This window comes from Halichoeres trimaculatus, unplaced genomic scaffold, assembly GCF_033239565.1.
Source record: "Halichoeres trimaculatus isolate MK-OKI-2021-1 unplaced genomic scaffold, fHalTri1.1 fHalTri1_scaffold_23, whole genome shotgun sequence".
Classification (NCBI taxonomy): domain Eukaryota; kingdom Metazoa; phylum Chordata; class Actinopteri; order Labriformes; family Labridae; genus Halichoeres; species Halichoeres trimaculatus.
In genome coordinates this window covers 18288642-18309376 of record NW_027437201.1, presented here as the reverse complement: position 1 = coordinate 18309376, position 20735 = coordinate 18288642, and the positions used below count along the sequence as shown (strand labels likewise).

Genomic DNA, 20735 nt, shown 5'->3' with positions numbered 1-20735 from the left:
ATTAGACTCCAACAGGTGCAGCCGTAACACAAAAATAAAAGATTACACACACACACACACCTTTGTTTCCAGTAAAGAGCATATAGTTTCTAGGCGCCACCCTGTTGGCTATGGCTGCCTTTTGCAGCAGCTCTCTCTTCTTTGTCCGTTTCTTGTAATTTTTTCGACTCTTTTTTGTAATCTTTGTGTTTGGAGTGGATCATTACTTTGTTTGGCTCATTGTTGGTCATGGACACCAAACTTTTTGTGTCTTCAGTGATATTTTTACTACTTTTTCTCCTGTGTTTGTCTGGAGATCCTACATGTAACCATGGCTGCATTGTTTACATGTAAACTCAGCTGTTACGACCTGTAGCATGTCAATGCTAACTGGTGTAAGGCCTGATGTCTTCCCACAAGGTGAGGAGAAGGAGGTGAGGACGACGTGCTGGTTCTCAGGTGTGAGCGAAGAAGTGACGATATCGACCTGTTCCTCCATCCATCGTCATCCAACGTAAGATCTATCTCCAATAAGATCGACGAGCTAGCCATGCTAACCCAGCAACAGAGGGAATACCAGAGGGCAGAGTAGCATCATGCTATTCACAGATATGGCTATCAGAGCTGACACCAGACACCAATGCCACATTGGAAGAGCTTCACCTGCTGTGAGCAGACAGGATCCAGGAGACAGAGACTGAACAGACTGCTGAAGAAGCTCAGTCCTGGACCCTGTGGAGGTTTTTTCTTACTTTTGTTTACTTGATTGCTGCTGTGACTTCAATTTCGCTGTACTTGTTACAATGACAATAAAGTTCTATTCTATTCTGTTCTATTCTATTCTATTCTATAGGTGAAGTTATCATTAAAAGGTCAGTCAGTAATAGAGAAATTTAATTCGTGGACACCTGATTTGTGAAACAGGGAGCTTCACATCATCATGTCAGGCTGCTGTGCAATGTGACGTTTCAGCCACTAGATGTCAGTGTGGTGTAAAAACCCTGTTTATAAAGAGACAAAAAAGGGTTTAAAGCTCCACACAGACTGAATGCTTTATAACAATTTTACATTGATTATTGACATACTCATAACTGTACAGATTTAATCAATACAGTGAAAAAACAGCAGTTTCTGATCAATTCTAGTTTCTCAATCTGAAGGAATTATCACCTCTTTTCATCATCTGTCAGAAAAAAAAATCTCCATGATGTTTGGAACAGGACTTAGAAGACCTCTACATTTTCTCTTGGAGGTTTTTGAGGCCAAACTGAATTCATAGACAGCTCTTTCAGCAAATCTGCCATCCTGCCTGGAGAGCTCAGTGTTCCAGTTTAAGACAATAAACATCTTTAATTTTTCCATTATTCAAAAGAAAAATGATATATAACTTCTTCATTTTTTATTTATTTATAGATGATTTTATGAGAATTCTTTTATATTTACAGACTAAATCCATCTCACATGAGGACAGTGTCATTCGGTGGCTTGCTGCCCTCTAGTGGTCACATATCAAACATACAACAACCTCTTATGATCTGAATCTTACTCCTGACACAGAAGGCTCTTTCACTTGATGTCGGAGTCATCTTAAAGCTTAAATAAAGCTAAAAACACAACACAACTGCAGAAAAACGCTAACATCAAGACAATGCGGCATTCAAGGAAACTTAATACTGTGATGTGAAGTGTTTTGGTCACAGTCGGCTCCTAAATGCCAAAGAGCAGAGCCTGACAACTCTTTGATTTATAGAAAAATAACCTGTATGAACTCCAAAGAGGAGGCCCAAAGCACTGAGAGTTAGAGAAAAGTCTTCATGAAACAGAAGTTTCCTAACAGGTGATTCTTTTTATTGAATAAAGAGTCTGAGCCTGTCAGTAAAAATAACACAGAGCTCAGAATCATTAAAGAAACACAGCCTGAGTTTAAAATAACTGGATCCTGTCAGTGTCACCTGAAAACAGGAGGGACTTTGTTTAATCATTGGTTCCACAAAATGTTATTTAATGAGCTTTAGAGGTGCTGGGAGGTGGACTCGCTGCCCTTTGGACGCATCCAGACAGGCTGCTTCCAATCTACATACCGCGCTCAGCTAACAGCTGCTGCAGCTTCACGTATGTCACACAGATATGAGAGTGTTTTATGGATCTCCTTATCCAGTTTATTGGCAGAGAGGAGTATTTCACTAAGAGTCAAACTGCTTCTATAAAAGCCTCTGACTGAAGCTTTAACCTTGAGTCACACTAATCCTCACTTCCTGTCAGGTGTACGGAGAGATTTAGACGCCGCTCTGTCATTGAGGCGTCTCCTCCAGGTAAACAGACTGCAGACCATGTGAGGATTCAGAGGGTGTGTAAAAGGAGATTTTCAGCCTGAGAAGGATCCTACAGCAGCACCTGGTTCACGGTTAACTCCACCACAGGACAAATCCAATCATCCTCAACCCCACAGCCAGAAGCAGCTGTTACACTGGGAGGATTTCCAGACACAGCGAGAAAGACGGGGAGAAAAGGAGGGAGAAAGGAGGCACAAAGAGTCTCATCCTGCCAGCACGTCACCGCCTCAACATTCCCAAACAGACCCCAGCGTCAGATATTCCACTGCTGTTCTCAAGTCGGTGTAAAAGTTGGCACCCAGTGTGTGACAGCGAGAGGCCACAGACGGGCTGGTTGAAGACGGGTGACACAAGGGTGCACTGTTCAGTCCCTCAGGCCTCCTCAGACCTCCTCAGGCCTCCTCTGCTGTATGTGCCAAGACTCAACCTTTGTGAGCCGACACACTGAGCTGCTGCTGTAGCTGCTGCTCAGTCTGGACGCCTCTGAAGCCACAGAAAACTGAAGCCAGATTTCAACAAATCTTACCCTACACTGATTCAACTTTAAGGTTGTTCAAATAAACACACAACACCTGAAAATACTTCATCATCTCTCTGAATAAAAGCATGAAAAGCCCAAAGATGGACACAAACAACACAATTCATGTAATAACGTTCCACTCTTTAAGGTCAGGCTCAATCTTTCAGGACTTAACAGGACAGTGACAGCATGAAGCTATTTCCTGCTTCAGTTCATGAAGTTCATCCTGCCTGAGGAGCTTCTGATGCAGCTCTTCTCTGGGATCATCCAGTCTGCTCCTTAATTCATGATTTCTCCGTTTCATATAGCAGAAATGCAGCTGCTTATACAGAACATGGATTTGACATCAGGTATTCAAGCAAGTCAGGACAAATGGGACGTGACGCTTTTTTTTAAAAACGCTTCATGAACTTTAAACCTCTTGGTGGAAAGATGACTCTATTAAAAACTAAAAATGCCGGGAGCGTTGACTGTGCAGAAAAGCCTTTAAAACAAACCAGCCTGCATGAAGTAAATACAAACACAGGAAGAGAACATCAGGAGCTTTTTATGGCCTATTATATGAAACATACATGTTGGACATATTGAATTTTTTTCTGGAACAGTAAGGACTTTTGGGATAAGGACTCTGCACAATCAAACACACAAAAAACAGTAACGATAATTAGGGATACATGATATGTAGTAGAGCCCGAACGATATAGGATTTTTTGGGGCCGATGCCAACACCGATACTGGGGGCAAAAAAAGCCGATATCCAATATATCGACCAATATATCGGCTGATATATATAATAAATTCATTGATATACACAGGATAAATATGCATATATATCCTGTATATGAACACAAATCATTACAAATACATAAATAATACATAAAGAAGTCAAACTTTAAACACAGTAAGTATAAAAAAAAATAAAAATGTAAACACACAATGAGCAACTTACACAAGATTAAAACGCCGAATTATAGTCTAACATTAGATAATGGTTGACGAAGGGGGCGGGCACTCACGCAGTGTGCAACCCAACATAGCATAGTCGGCCCGATTAATCAGCCCGACCGATTAATCAGTCGGGCTCTAATATATAGGTATCAGTATCGGTATTGGCAGATAAATCTTGAATGATCTTTCAAAACTCAAATAATATTGTTTTCTATGACACCAATTCTATAAACACCAAAACTACCTAAGAAGAGTGGACTCTCTTCATTTATGTCTCTCTTCTTGTTTTTGATCCAGAAACCAGACAAAACATACTTTTTTGATCACGTTCATATCGGACGATCCATCCTTTGATCCTCTCCATGGTCGTCTTTTCTCACAATCGTGCCGCTCTTTCTCTCTGAACTACCTTGACACACCATCTCAGATTGTTTTTTGGTTTTTTTTGCACCAATACTAATATCGGTAAATATCAAGTCTGTATTGGTATCAGCCAAAATTTTCACATCGATGCATCCCTAACAATAATAAAAGCAACTAACCTGACCTTCACACAGGAATCAGACAGAGTGAATCAGATCAGCACAGAATTCTGGAAACTTCAGGAATCATCAAGCCCTGAACACGAGGTGCTGCAGCATCTTCTCGGAGTTCCAGCTCTGTACAAAAAATGAAACCTCGGCAGTTAGATATGAAAATGTTGGCTGATTATGATATCCAGTTGATTGATATCCCATTGAGGTAGATCAGAGAAAAAGAGCGGCGCAATCGTGGGAAAGGATGACCATGGAGAGGATCAAAGGATGAACAGGATAAAAAAAAGTACGATTTGTCTGTTTTCTGGATCACAAACTTGTGATCTTCCACTCTTCTTAGGTAGTTTTGGTGTTTACATAGTCATAGAAAACAATATTATTTGGGTCTTGAAAGATCGTTCAAGATGCCCTGAAAATGCCGGCAGCTAATGAGTAAATATCGTCCGATATCAATATTGATATCGATATATCGTGCATCCCGACTTATAGCACCAGAAAACAACACATTTTGATCATCCTTGCTGGACTTATTTATCCATACCATGTTTATTTTTAAATACCATTCATGGCTAAGACAACTCAGAGTCACATGTTGTGTTGACGTTCTTTTTGTCTGTGATTTAAAGCAAATTTGGGGTTCTTACCCTGTAATGCAGGTTTATATTTTTGATATTTGTGCTGTTTTTCTTTTCATTAAATCATTGTAAAGGTCAGTGGGTCAGGTACATGTTGTCTCGAACATGCAAATGATGTCTAATGTAATGAACTGTGATGAAGACAAACACCTGAGCCCCTGGACTGTACCAAACACCTGAACCAGAGAGGGGTGAGTCAGACAGAAACGACTGAGTGTTAATTATTTTTTTTAATGAGATTTGTTCACATAGATTGTTTTTCAGACTTTTGGTTGAGAGGTTTCAGTAAAGTGTGAGTATTTCCTTCGATAGATTATCATGTTGCAGGTCATTTCTCATATTTTCTTGGGTAAATATGAAACCCTCCATCTGGGAAAAAGTCTTAAGGCACTTTACTTTAATTCTGTTCAAGATATCTATGAATAAAATCAAGACGCGTCTATCCCAGGAAATAATCATTAATTATGTAAATATATATTCCACATTTGATTCATTCTGCACCCATTTGACTAATAACAAATAGATAATGAGTTGATAAAGATATAATCTGTATTATGTTGATGTTGAACTTCCTTTCTCTGAACTGTTGCTGTAATAGTTTAAACCTTTCCACATGTTGAACTCACTGCAGGTAATTAATCCAATTTACCAACAATAGCATCAGTGAAGTCTAACACGGCTGTTTGTGGATGACATTTGGCTTACTAATTCAATTTAATCTAAAAGTGTTAGATTGGTTTGAAGTCAGAGCTTGTACTGGATGTTTTTTTAACCTGTCCTGTTTTTGTTTTTATGAAAGTCTGATGACTTCCTCCTGATTAGTCATCTTTATTGAGCATTAATCAAACATCACACACTGCTATATGAGCATCTCTTTGTTTACACTGCCTGTTTCCAGCAGATGGACTTCAGGCTGATGGGTGCAGACAGGTTGCATTTCGGCACACAGACAGTCTCCGCGCCGCAGCGCCCTCCTCTGGCCTGCTGCGGCACTGCGTGGAGAAGCTGAGTCGACCCGGTGAGCGACTGCCGCTGAAGAGACAACACCGCTGTCTGCACTCAGGTAAGAAATCACCCACGTTTTGCTTTTATTTCACGGGTAAAATCTCACTTTCAGGCACCTCTCCGAGCGGCTGATGAGCGCGGAACGCTGCGTCGTAATCCTCCATCGGCATTCGTCTTGTCACTTAATATTTTTTGCATGAGGGTGGAGAGGCTGGGCCTGTGTGCGTTTACACGTATAGAAATATCATGCACATGAACCAGATGCACATTTCTTGCATCACACAGCAGCACAGACCCTCCTTCTGCAGCTTTTTGTGGGTTTTTTAAAAACCAGATTCAAGATTACGCGTCAGCTCCACCTTCATCGATCCACATCTACAATAAACAGAAAGGAAAACGTGTTTTTGTTGCAGCCATCGTCGCTCCAGCTCTGGAGGAGAAGCAGTCGCCTCCCCACGAACACGGCACATTCTGCATGTTTTCTCCTCTTTCACAGCAGGAGGAGGAAAAAACACTCAAATGTCTCCATTGTGCATCCTCCGGAGCAGGTCCTGCTTTCGCTCCTGGAGCACGGAGATTGTCTTTGCGCGCGGTAACAAGACTAATCCGCCAGAATATTTATAATCTCATTATAAAAGGAATCCCTGGGGACAACAATGCAATGTTATTTCTCTGATTTTCACTCCATCAGAGCGGCTGTAAACACTTCTTTTCTTTGTGTGATTTGCGCGCAGTGTAGGGCTGATTTCTCTGTCTGCACGGTTGTTTTTTTTCTCCCCCGTTATTCTGGATCTTTCGCTTCTTTCTTGCATCTGACGGCCTAAATGGTTTCCAGCATGGCTGTACGTGCAGCACAGATGAGCCTTTTTAGCCTTCAACCTGGCCCCTTACATGTAGAGCAACGCAAAACCCAGCTGTCCCCTGTGTATTCCTTAATTTACATGCAGCCCCTCAGTGTGATCTTGTTCCTACATTATGTAGAGAGCTGTTTTCTGTGGGGGATCGGGATGATGATGATGCGGTGCCTGTGCGCAAATGCCAAGCCCATTTTTCATGTGAGAGTCCGCACAGCAGCGTCTCTGTGCTGTCAGTGGACCGGGCTGCTTATCTGACACATATGGGCTCCTCAGTAATCCGCGCGGGGTCAGTGGACGGGGTCTGATCCACAGTAGGTGCATGAACAGCCTTTCACCATGAAGCCAGAGGAAAACAAAGGCTTTAATTCGCTGTTTGCGTGTCAGTGGTGGTAAAACCTGTTCTGATGGACAGCTTGGATTTAGTGGAATGAGGTCTCTTCTGTTACACCTCGACTCCATCCTCAGGAGGAGAGTCAGGTTGGAGGAGGAAGAGGAAGAGAGGAGGAGGTGGTGGTGGTGGTGGTGGTGTAACCGGCATGTTGTGGGCTGTAACCGCAGCTGGAAGCCATTCCACGCGGCCTGAATGAGAGACATCTCAGTGTCATTTTGTTCATGTCTGGATTAGACTCAGACAGCCTCTGCAAGTGTCTGCAGCCTGTTGGCACGGATTGATGGCACAGAGATGGATGGGTGCTGCAAGCACAGAGAGGGAGAGGAAGTTGTGTTACATGTTGAAGGGTACAAACTTCATCAGGGTTATCTTCCGCATGCAAAGCTCGGAGGCCATATTGTTTCTCCAATTTGCAGCTGATGCTTTGTTATCAGGCATCAACAGAAGCGTGGACATCTCCAAGAGGACCCCACAGTTCCTCTCACCCTCCTCTATGACGTCACTCATTGAGTTAAAGGGGCAGTTGAAGTTGTATTTGTTTGCTGTTTTGAGAGGTTATTTTTTGATCGCAGTTGTAAAAAGTTGTTTATCCTTCATACCAGATAACATGCAACAGTAGTTCTCTGAGTTCTCATCAGTTTGGCCATTCATCAAAATCAAAACACAATCCTGACTCCTTTGGTCCCTCAGCAAATGCTCCACTGTTTACACACCAAGCTCTGAGACTTAAGTTAAACAGTGTAGAAGGAAGCTAAGAAGCAAACATAAACCCAGCAGAAGAAGACAAAACTTCTGACATAGGTTCAAGAGAGGAAAACACACATTTGCCCAATTTCTCACCATTCCAAAGACAACCGGTTAGCCCTCTTGCTAACTTGTTTGTCGATCATTTTGGACGTGATAGGTCAAACAAAATTAAGTATATCGATAGCTTCTTGGAGGAGGGCCTATTGCCACTGGATTGAATTGTTATAAAATCTGCGCCAAGCAATAAAACCTGACTGTAAAGATTTCCGACTGTGCTAAAAAGCAGAGTTTGGTGTCGTTTCCACCAAGCGGTTCAGTGCCAGTTGTTTGTGGCATTTCCTTTGACTAAAACCGGGACACGCTACCAAATTACCAACCCGTACCGTCTCATTTTTCCATTTTTGGTACCCTTCTTTTGAAGTGTCAGGCATACTGATCCAGAAGGTAGAGCTAGAAACACTGCAATCCGTTGATTGGTTGAAAGACTCGTCACTTCCTGTGTGCCAACAGCCACAAAGAAGACAAATCGCTGGATGTTTTCCATCATTGCTCTTTCTTCTTTTTTGGATTAATTTGCCAGGTACGCTGTGTCGTGCTGCTATGGTGTCTAGGGATGGGTACCGAATTAGGTACTTTTATAGGTACTGACCAAATTCTGTCAAAAGTACCGGGTATCGATTCATGTAAAACCAAAAGGTACCATGTTTAGGTACCTAAATGCATTCTTGTGACTGTGAGGGAGTGGAAGAGTAGGTGATTCTCCATGCTGGACATGAACACAGCATTGCAAGGTTATATATTGAAGAATATATATATAGTTCATTATTAAACAAATTTATATTTTTTACCATATAAACACAAAAAAGTACCGAAACTTGGTACCGTATCGTTTCAGATGTGAAAGGTACCCATCCCTAATGGTGTCATGCTACGTAGCTGATGCAGCTATCAGCATTTGGCTAACACACCGCCTACCAAGATGGGCTACCAGGATCAGGCCTCACCAATCCAACCCGTACCAAACCGTACTGATCCATACCAGACCACTTGGTGGAAACTGAGCTTTTGTGTCTTTCATATGGGATCTAATTGGAAGGGACTCTTTTTTGGGTCTGCCTCTAGTGACCATTCAAGGAACTACAGTTTTGGGGACTTTCACATTGCCTTATTAGAAATATCTGAATCTTTTCTTTAGAAGTGGATTGTTTTCTTTATTTTTGATTAATTATCCCTCTTTTTTCTGTCAGATGTGTGAAATTTTGTGGCTACATAAGAATAAGTGTTCACACAGAGCAGCAGCTTTCAGCTCTCTCATCGTAGCATCACTTCTCTGTATTCGGCTGCTTACGTGACTGAGTCATCAGCCTCAGAAACACATGCATTATGAAATGAGTCTTCAGCAGAGTGCTCCATTTAACAGACTCTGACAGGCTACTGCCACGCACAGGCTCAGGTCCAAAAGTGACCGCATCCAACCAGCCGGCCTCATTTTGGAAGGGCCTATCTGAGGAGCTTAGCCTGGCAAAACCAACTACATCACCAAAATTACTTTTCTACAGCCCGACGTTTTATATAAGTTAGACAGATTTACTTCAGTGAAGTACTCAAAGCTGGAGTTTAATAAGTTGGGTAACTGATTTAAGGATTTAACAGTTAATATTTTTTTTATTTTAGCTCCTCTGGTGTGAAAATTTGTTGTTTTAGTTTTAGCTTTTTCATCAATTTCCTGTAAAAAACAAAGTTCCTGATCAAATTTAGCCTTTTAGAGACATGCCCAGTGTATTTCCTGGTTGCCCTGTTTCTCTTTCAGTGAACATTCATTCAGATGTACACTAACAAAAACAAGAGATGAGCCACACAGAGAGCAGTAAAGTCTCAGAGGAAGACACTGCGACGTCAGTGAGATGGTGTCGTCTCGTTAAATAGAAGAAGAAAAAGCCACAGTTGGCTTTAAACTGCATTCTTGTACACAGTTAATTGGCACCATGCTGATTGAGGACTTTGGCTCGTTTCACCCGCGGAAGAACGTGTGTGTGTGTGTGTGTGTGTCTTCATGTCTTGTGCACATATTGAAACATGCAGCAGCTGGAGTTTCTGATTATTTTGCACCATGACAACATGAGAAGAATTCCTCATATTCTGAATTCCAAACTGCGTGATCGCAGAGTGAAAAATGTCTTGGCGTGTCTCTGCAAACTGCAGCTGAAACAGATCCCCGATTACGTAACAGATGTCTTGTTCTGAGAGGCTGCAGCGTGTGTTTAACCTGAGAGGAGGATGTGAGTGAAGGTAGCAGGGTGTGGTGACATCCTGGAGGAGTGAAAACAAAGGCGGAAAATGTGACTGAGCTCTCCAGCTCCTGGTACAGATGCTGAGCAGAAGGCCGGTGCAGAAAGAGGCTTCCCCTCCAGCGTTCAGATGGAGGCGAAATGGAAACGAGCTCCACCTTCAGCCCCCTCCTCTGCAGGGCTGGGCCGTGATTAGAAAAGGTAGAGTCAATGTGCGGCTGCCGGAGGCTCGGAGGGAGAGAGGCAGAGAGGAGGAGGACGTGGAGGGAAAAGTAGGTCAGAGATACAGAAGCAGCCAAGCATGAGAGAGCAGCATCCTCGTCTCTCAGCTGAGCAGCGAGCAGGCGAAACACAGCAGCAGACAAACCCCTTTGTGTTCCCGCTTTATGTGTTTTAAAGCCAAAAAAACACATTATTGACATACTTTTAGAAAGGTGCATATTTTCTACTCTGAGTGTCTTCATTATCTGCTTTGAAAACCCTCTTCGACTGCCGAACACAAGCAGAGCGCAAACCACCAGACGACGAGGACAACAGAAATAGACAAAAGGATAACCTAGAAATCAGTGAGATGAAGAATGAGTCATGATATCCTTCTTAAACAACAGGGGGCGCTCTCTTTTGTCTTCTCAGTGTCTCAAGTTGACTTTAGGTGAGCAGACAGGTGAAGATTCAGCAGGACGGTATTTCCTGCACAAAGAGGACACCTGGGCGGCTTGAAAAAGAAAATTTCACCATCATTACAGCTTTTTTTTTCCTAATCCGAAACAGATTACTGTCTTTACCTTCAAATAGCGACTCTGTTTCTTTTTACTCCTGGGAGTGGTATTTTTAAGAGTGTTTCTGCTCCAGACGACACCACAATGTGAGAGGTAAACCGCTTTGGAAGCAGTAATACATCAAACATTGTGCTGTTGATCTGTTGTAATTTAGTCTTTTGCATTCTTTCAAAATACAAGCACGCACAAGCCACTTCAAGAGGTCACATTTGAGTCGTAAATGCTGTAAAAGGTGGTTAGCTACAGTCTGCTTTAAATCTGTGAACCTGTGAGTATCCTAAAGCAGTTGATCATTGATTTTCATCTCACTTAACGAACCCCAAGGGACTCGTTTACAAAGGATGGTGAAACAGCAGCACAGAAGGCTGAAGATGTCCTCATTTTTAGTGTCTGCTATCAGTCAGGCTTCAATAACATGATGCTAATAATAGGGGTGGGAGAAAAAATAAAAAAAACAATATATTGTTTTTTTTTGTCTGGCAATGTCAAAATCGTGATTCTTGTCAAATTCAAATTCTTAATTTCAGTCTTTGTTTATAAACCAAATTGGAAAACAAGTACCACTTCTCTCCAGCAGAGGGTGAAATGTTTTTCTCTGTCTCACGTGATGTGCATTTTATGGTAAAATATGGCTCTGATATAGTCTGTAGACATTATCATCATCATGTATCTTTTTCATATGGTCTGGTGTTAAAAAAGAAAACTAAAAATTGCAAAAATCAAAAATATCAAAGGAATCAGCACTCCAAAAATCATAATAGAATCGGCTCATGGGAATAGCGTATCGTCCCAGCCCTAGCTAATAATATCTCTCTGATAGACCAATAATTATCAGTGTATCATTTATTCATTCCATATCTGTTTTAGAATCAAAAATCGGAAAACAGGTAACGAATTTTTGTTCTATTCGTTTTTGGTTTGTATCATTTTTGATGCGACTAGGGAGTGGCTGACTTTTTTTTTCTCAGGAAGGTCAGTCAGTCTCTGCCATGGATTGTAAAAAAAAATGGACGTCCGCTTCTCGGCTCGAAGTGTGGTCACCACAAAAACTGCTCCCCCTGGTGGCTGGCTGCAGTATAGGTTTAAAAATACGGCTTTCCAGCCATTCCAGATGGGCTGTGGTCAAACTTTAAAAAAATTATTTCACCTCGTAGAAATGTTTCTCACGTCCCATTGTTGTGGTGATTTGAAGATATTATTTGGCTGTCTTGTATCCAAGTCAGTTTTTCTGCAAAGTTATGTTTTCATTAGTTATACGAGGTTAAAAATGAGGCTTTATGTAACGTTTAACGATGATTGACAGCTGACGGTCTTGTGTATTTTTTTCGGAGATTGTAAAATATGTCGGGATTTAGAGTCAGGAAGTGATTAGACTCTCCAAAAAAAAAAAAAAATTATTATTTTTGTCACCCACCTCCACTCAGATTCTCCCAGAATCCCTCATCGTCTCTACTGCGCAGACTCTAGCCTTAAACTGCTACAATGGTGGCGCCTGAGACGGCGGAATTTTGGCAGCATGATAGCTAACGTTTTACAGTTATTATTAGTTAACGTTTTTGTCGAGGATGGCGGACGTGTACGTGGTTTTCAAAGAGGGGAAGCGTGTCACACTTGGGAGGCATCAGTAACATGACGTTTCTGCCTGAGGTTGTGTTGGATGCAGAAACGCCTGACACTCATTGCAGAGCTTCTCCGGACATCCACGTCCTGCAACGCCTCCGTAATGTCTGCGTTGGTCTTACCAGCTTCGAACAACTGCTTAATAAAATCGTCGTATTCTTCTAGTGCGGTCATAGTGGTCAATTTATATGTCACTCACTGTATATCGCCTTCTCTATCTCTGTGAACAGGTTTCAAAATCCTCACAGTTTAAGGCTGGCCTCCCTGAGAAAAAAGTCAACAACTTCCGGGTCACAATACATTGAAAATGATACAAACCAAAAACAAATTGAAAAAAAATCCCATGACCCCATTCTCTCTCTCTCTGTCGTTAAGTCGTTAACCGTTTTCTGATTTTGGATTCTTAAACGGATATGGAATGAACGAATGTTACACTGATAAAGAATTCCTCACCTTTCTGACCCTACAAGGACAGATTTGAAAGCTCAAAGTTTTCCTTAAACCTTGAGGAAAGACATTATGCAACTCCAATGTTTATGTTTGTGAGTAAGATTAGAAATGCCTGTAACAGAAATCCACATTTCTCCCATCTTTGGTGCATCTCGCTCTGAATTTATGGTTAGTAAACACACATCATTTCAGACGTCTCCTGGAGCTGTGTCAACAGCCCTGTTGACCGAGCTCCTCCTCGCAGAGCTGTCTTAGCGGTTTGCTCGGGAGGCCGGGGCCAGTGCCAAGATTACATTTTCACACGCCCCTGAGAGGAACAAGCTGCATCAGCAGACCTTTCAGCCCCGTTCCCCTTCATGAAGCTGCGACAAAACCTGCTGTCACGTCCGCTCTCTGCTGCAGGTGAAATCTGTTCAGTCTCAGATCATCTGAAGGGATCTGAACGTCGGACTCAATCAGAGACAAACGGGTGTGTGGATGAGAGTATGAACTCTGTTTACACCAGCCTCCTGTAATTTAACCCTGCTGCAGATTCATGTTCGCTCTGTGTACACACAGATATCAGCTGGAGGATCCAGTTCTTATCACCCCTCAGTTTGTTTGCTCTCTGGCTGTCTGTGTTCCCGGATGTAGATCGAGGGATTGTCAGGGGGATTGTCTTCGTTGGCAGGGCTGCAGCTTTCTTGTTGTTTGGATTCTGTCATGTGTAATGCTACAATGGGAGTCTTGTCCCCGAGCACTGAGAGTACACCATTCATTAGAGTCTCAATGGGACACACATCACTCTGATATTCATAAAGAAAAAGAAAAGAAACTCCTCTTAAATGTTATTTTAAAAGATATTCAATGAAATTCCACATTTTTCTTGATGCAAAAAAAATCTTAAACTCTCAGACTCTCAGTTCAGTGCTTGGTCTCTCTGATCGTCTTTGTCCCTCAGCTCAAAGCCGAGCCAGCTCTCAGACCTCTGAATGACTGCCTACAGTTCTGATTATTTCACTCAGTCAAAGGTCCGCTGTCGCGCTCGTCTGCCCTTTTTTTTTTAATCGTTTGGAAAACAAACAGAGCCAACTAGTGATTGGTCGGTGGGTTGGTTGGTTGGTCGGGCTGAGAATGGGGACATTGTGTTCCTGCGCCAGTGCCAGAAAAATAGCAAAAGACAGGGACAGGAAGTTGGCGGCAAACGTGGAGGAGATCGATGAGGGTGACCAGGTTGTTGTAAGTGAACTGAGAGATGATGGCGATTCAACTAGCATCATATGTTGAGTCAGGGGCTACTAACGAACGCTGCTTTTGGACAGCTGCTCCAGCACAACGTTACTCAAACAAGAGGATTTAGTGTGTTTGTTTGGGACTACTTTCAGAGGCGGATTAATACACATTTTGAGCTTTTTTCACATTTGAGGCTGCAGGATCTAACCAATAATTGCTTATTTGAGTGTTTTAGATTGTATTTTGAAAAACTAGGATGTTGATGGTGCAAAAAAGTTGATGCATAAGACTTTGGTGTGAAGATATTCATAGATAAATTATGTTTAAATACTGAAACCATCACATTTTTAAAGGTGGGAGATGATTGCATAATTTTCCTGAATATATTGGGTAATTCTGTTTTTTTCTGACTAAAACTTGAAGAAGTAGATAAACACTGTGCTCTTTTTATTGTGCATTTATCTCGTCTCCATTCATGCTGCTAGTCCTGCTCGTGGAATCCACTTTATACATCCAAGGTCAGGGCGAACGACACACACACACAGGAGAGGTCACATAGCTGGAGCTGAGTGCTCCTGTAGAGGAGGATTTACTGGGTCGAGTAACCACGGCAACAGTTAGGGTGGAGTAACCATGGAAACAGTTTAGGCGTTGCATGCCTATAAAGAGACAATTGCATCAAGTGCCGTCAGATAGTCGCAGAAAAGGAGGAGGAGGAGGAGGAGGAGGAGGAGGAGGGACTCTGATTCTTCACTTTTGTTCAAGTAAAGTGTGTTGAGACCTTCTCCTAAATGTACACAAAGCTTTAAAAAACAGCGTAAATAAAGTCTCTGTTTCCATATCAGGCTGCAAAACCAGAAGTAGTGCAGCGTCAGCTGTTGAGGAGAAAGTTTGAACAACTTTAAACACACTGAAGTGTGAAGTGCAGCTGCTTTCTTATTATTGTTTTGGGACTTTTGGTGCATTTGACAAAATAGAAAAGAGGATAGAGGAGAAAATTAAGAAACACAGGAGAAAATCTGCTTGAGGTGGCGCCAAATTGTGTTCTGTGATGTTTGCTTTAACCAGCATGCTTTGGGGCAGCATCAGATTAGTTTGCAAAACACAATAACAGCAAAGTTTTCAACTCAGATTTTGGCGCAAACTTCAGGAGTATGAGTGAAAGATTTGCTGAATTAGAGCTCTTCAGTAATTTAACTCTAAATCCATAGTGTGAATATTTCTGGCTCTGTTACGCTTCTGATTGATCCCCTCGTATTGACAGATGATAACTCTGAGATCTGCCCCGTCTTTCCATCAGAGCAGGCTTTAATGCAAACCTCTCAGAGATTAATCCGGCCCATGTTTTTGAGCCAAAGTGGACCGAAAATAAACATCAGATTCTGACAAATCTGCATCAACATACAAACAAGGAAAGAGCAGTTTGGATCCAACGCTGATTACACCATAAGCCCTCTACAGCAGCCTCTCCTTGGAGCTCTTGGTGTGTGTGTGTGTGATGGACGGTGACTGTGTGAGATGTATGACTCAAACTGAAAACTGCTGATGTAACCAGAGGCTCAGGTTTAATCTGATATGTAATCCTCTTTTTTTATGAGATTTAACGCATTCACATCTCTGTGGTTGGAGGAGCACGATGGGACATAAGGTTGATTTCCTGCAGATAAAGTGACGTGATATTAACTCAGTGTTTCTGATCTGTATTCACTAAACTCTTTTGAGTTTTTTAGTCTTTATTTTTTCAAAATTCTGCTTTTGACACCTGAGTGTTTGAAGAACAAGAGAAAGGATCTTGAAAAAAGAGAGTTTAGCGTTGGTAATGCTTCACAAATTGAGGATCGTATTTATCATGCATCATAAGAGCTTTTTGTCCACTAAGGCCACCGTCCGTTAACAAATAGGAAGGATGAGGAAGGGGGTGTTTTAATCTAGAATCTAAACAATAAACAGCTAAAATAATCTAATTTCTGCACCTGTACCTTTCTCTTAATCTCACTCGTAAACATGAAGATTTGTTTTTCTTCATTTAAAAACAAAAACAAACCAATCAGCTGATTATTCTTCATAAAAACAACAGACGCAAACTTAAAAAACTCATACTTTACTCTTGGATGAGTCTAATCTGTGCAGTAATTTGTGCAACATGACACAGAAGTGCTGCTCTTGTTCAGACGAGGTTGTTTAGGAAGTGGAACTTATCTCATCAAGGACGACGTGCACATGTGCAGAAGGGACTATTTTTATCGGTCAGGCTGTAACATGAAACACTGACCCCACGTCAGGATGTATAAATAACTGCTTTTCACAGACTCAGTGTCTGTTTACATTTCGCGGTGACGGACTGGATTCTGCAGGCCGGAAGACCAAGTGTCCATGAAGTGCGCCATCATTATATTTAATCCTTAAATCCAGGACTTTTCCTTTCTGATCCTTATCTTCATTTCCTGAACTCTTGCAGCCTGACCTGCGACTGGCAATGGACTACATGAACAACGCCTCCAACAGCTACAGCTCTGGAGACACCATGAACTCCAGCTTAGCCAACATGACCATCAACGACCAGCACCACCAGGAGAACGGGGTCCAGATGGGACTGAGGAGCCCCGGGGACGCCAAAATGAAAGGTCAGAAAAGAGCAAGGGGCGGCAGAGTGAGACAAAGAGACGCTTCTTCGCTTTCTGAGCTCGGTGAACACTGCTGAACGCTTGACAGGGTGATGTAATCCTGACGACGTCACTCTCATTATCTTATGATTACGTCACCGATCAGCTGTGATGTCCTGACAGGACCCAACACAGAGATTCAGCAGCACTTTAATAAAACAGTCAAAACTCGCTCTCAGGCAGCGATCTGGGAAAAATAAGTTATATAATGATTTTGTTTCCAAACAAAAGACACGTTCTGCTGGTGCTCCAAGAGATTAACTCAGTCATATTGACAGGATTACAGGCAGAAACAATGAAAACATATAAACAAGTTTTAGAAAGTGAGTGTTTGATTAAAAAGTCTTCTGCTTTTGTCGCCCTTACATAAAAAATATCACTTATAATCCGTCTAAAATCACAATAACTCACCATAACTGTGAAAAACTACAGGAAAGTTCTGATTGGTTGAAAAACTGTGTGTAAAAATGACATAATTAGTTATAATCTGTCCGGAGACAAGTGAATAAAAGCTTCAAAAATAGCTTGATGACAGCTTGATAAAAAAATGTTTGGCCACTGAAAGCTCTGACTCTGATAGATTTAACTGACGCCACCAACAGATAAACATTAGCTACCGTCTTCTGTGCGCAGCATATTATTTGCAGATCAGTCAAAAGGTAAATATCAGCTGATATCCATCTTCAACATCCCTGAATCTTTGCATTTTACCTCCTAAAGCACAGCTGATATTAATATATAAACAGACAACTAATGATATTTACAAAGTCTCAGGAAAAGAGGTCTGGGGCTGCAGGGTCAAAGGTCAGCCGAACCAGCTCCATCCTCCTGGTTTCATGTCTCAACCATCAGAACATATTCCTAAAACACCCCAAAGGGCTGGATTTAAATTTCCGCTCACAATCTCCTCAAAGTCTCTGAGTTTCCGCGTAGATTGGGGGCCGAGGCTGAGCCCTGCAGATTCTACTGTGCTTTGTTTTAATCCCTCTTTACATAATAGATACAAGACATGCTTGACTGGCCCTGAGTGTCCCTACGCAGCTGCACCGTGCTCTCTAATCCAGACATCTGGGTCAGAACGAGCCCTGTCTCCATCCTGTGTCACTGTACGCGACCGATTCAGCTCGTGAACAATCAGGCTTTTTATGAGGCTCAGAAAACTGAGACGGGGTTATTAATGTGGAAACAGAAAATAAACAACAGAAGTTTGTTGTGTGTCAGATTGTTCAGCTGGTAGCTCATAATCAGTTTCTTCTTTCTTCTCCCCGTCAAACTGTACCGGCCAATTAGTACGTAGCCTAGCTTTCCCCAGTTTACAGCCCTCTCTAGTGCAGTCGTTCTCCCCGTTTCTACTTCCCATCATCCCCTGCACGGACAGGTGGCCGCACACAGAGTCAGACCCAGAGATAGACAGCACATTAAACAGTGAAACGCACAGTGAGTATCTCAGTGATGTTTTAGTTGGTAGTGGAGTAGTAGTTGCTGGTGTGGGAGTGTAGTTTGTGTGTTTGGTTTAGAGAAAAAGGTAGAAAAGTTAAATGTTGTAGTTTAGATTTCTCCTTTGTTGTACCCATTAATGTACGACTCATGGCAAAATCAAGCATCAACCTCCGGTCTAAGAATATGAGACAATGTGGAAGTGCTAAAATCTGCTGTTTTACAAGTGTCTACTTGAGGCTGGCTCCTGAAGTACCGGGTATCACATGTACACCAAGCCAAAAAAGCTGTTTTCAAAGCAGAAATTAACCTATTTACAGCCTGGTCCAAAAAACGTCTCCTGTCTGAGTCGCTAATTTTACACTCGGCACATTCTGTACAAGGGTGAATTTTTGTCTAACTCAGCAGTTTAGAGGATATTAAGATTGCAAGCTCGCCCAGTCAGAGGCACAGCTCAGGCCACGTGACTGACGGGCTGCCCTATAGCTGTACGCGAAGCCCTTGCAACTTCCAATATGGCCGCGATAGCTGATCTGCTTCATTTTCCATTTCAGAAACTGATGGGTGACGTCAGGGAGACTACGTTCATGGTTTATACAGTCTATGGTCGAAAAAGACAAGTTATGAAAAACGACCCCTCCTACAAACATTGGCAGTAAAGAAACCAGGCTGTAAACAAGTCTGCTGCAAAAATTGGCATTTTTAGATAGGGACTAATAGAGTATCCATAACCTTTGAAGCCAGCCTCAAGTGGACACTTGAGGAACTGCAGCTTGAATTTATGTTTACAGCTTGGTACACAGACAATACACAGATGCTGCTACCCAAGAGCAGTTTTAGAGATTTAGCAACAGGTTGGCATATGCATCGAAAAACACTTCAGAGGCTTTTCTTCTGCATTGTTGATGAATTTCAAGCTTTTGTGACTAATATTGTGACATATTGAGGTTGTAGATGTCTTTTTTTATTGGGTGGGTATATTATTCTCCGGTTGAATAGAGTTTAAAAATTGTAAACCATCTGTTAATCTTCTTATTCATTAATAAAAACTAGAAAAGCACCCAGAGAGCACAGACCTCCGCCAAGCATATTGTGAATCTCACGCAACACTCTAGTCCGACTTTAATGTTATACTCCTTTTCAGCAGACTGTCTGCTACAATTTGGTGTTAGTTCCAGGTTTGTACGATAATTTGTTTCCTGACAGTGTTGAAAATTATGATGACCCAGTACATATTTCATATTCTGGATCTTAGTATCCAGAAAATTGCCAGGATCTGGATCGTACTTTTACATCTGTCAGAAATTATGGTGACCTTGTCTTGTATTGTTTTGCAAAGCAATCCGACCGTTTATGGTGGAGTTATATACACATATAGTGAAAACACCATATGTCACCATATATCACCTGTTGTTCATCAGCTTAAAATGTGCTCTTTTTCTAATTTTTCTGTTGCTAAATGTTATAAACGTGTTCAGTAATGAGGAGATTTTCTTAATCTTGCTTGAGGTTATCCTTACAGTTTGCTCTTTGAATCTCTCTTTGAGGGTTTTGATGGTTTATTTCTGACCGTTGAACTCTGGTTAAGCTTGTCGAGCAGTGTTTTATCCTAACGTCACAGCAAACCTCCAGCCTGACCTCCAGTTTACCTTTAATTCACAGAGGCTGACGCAGCTCTCAGCGAGAACGGAGTGAAATCTGTGTCTGAACTTTCTCAGGCTGAGAGCTGTGACGACGCAGTGCAACCCGGTACGCCTGTCTGCACTCCTCATGTCACCAAGCTAAATTTAACCTTTAACCCTATTTTTGACACTTATTTCAGTTTGTGTGCAGATTATCCTTTCACCTCCTTTTTTGTTCCAGTGGTGTAATCTGAGAAATGATCTTTTCTTCTACCTCACAGTTTTATTATTTCAGCTTTAACCTCTGCATGCTCTGAACCTGCTTATTTGCCTGATATTTAAAGCTTGCTGGTGAGTTAAAGCACATGCTCAGCAGCTGTGTTGTCACTGCATCGTAAAATAAGAGTCTGTTATCCAGTGAACATGCAGAATCAGCACTAGCGTGGAAAATAATGTCTCTGTGTGGGAAGAATTAGCCACAGTAGCTCCAGTCCGGTGAGGCTTTGATCAGAAACACTGAGACTGACAGCTGGTCCAGAGCCCAGTGGAAAGTTATGTCAACAGGTTGAAAAGCCTCCTTGATCTGTTAAACAGCACTGGAGTGTGTGAACATGAGAAATACCACAGCTGACCCGTAGCAGCCAACACGAGGTCACAGGGATGTTGTTTCAGAGCTGATTTAGGCGAGTTAACCTGAGCAAACGTCCGTCAGA

General features: G+C 42.0%; 1 protein-coding gene across 15 annotated transcripts in view; it reads left to right on the top strand.

The window, feature by feature from the left end:
* Positions 1–5857: 5857 nt before the first annotated feature.
* Positions 5858–20735, top strand: part of LOC141785364 (uncharacterized) — a 32600-nt gene continuing 17722 nt past the window's right edge. For 8 of the 15 annotated variants that reach the window (XM_074663666.1, XM_074663661.1, XM_074663660.1 and 5 more), the window contains exons 1-3: positions 14152–14306; positions 16759–16924; positions 20063–20149. In XM_074663666.1, coding sequence (XP_074519767.1) covers positions 14202–14306; positions 16759–16924; positions 20063–20149 — 358 coding nt within the window. In that variant the 5' untranslated portion in view covers positions 14152–14201. Of the gene's footprint in view, positions 6015–14151; positions 14307–16758; positions 16925–20062; positions 20150–20735 lie in introns of those variants that run through there. The other 7 variants (XM_074663668.1, XM_074663670.1, XM_074663669.1 and 4 more) reach the window with 4 other exon arrangements.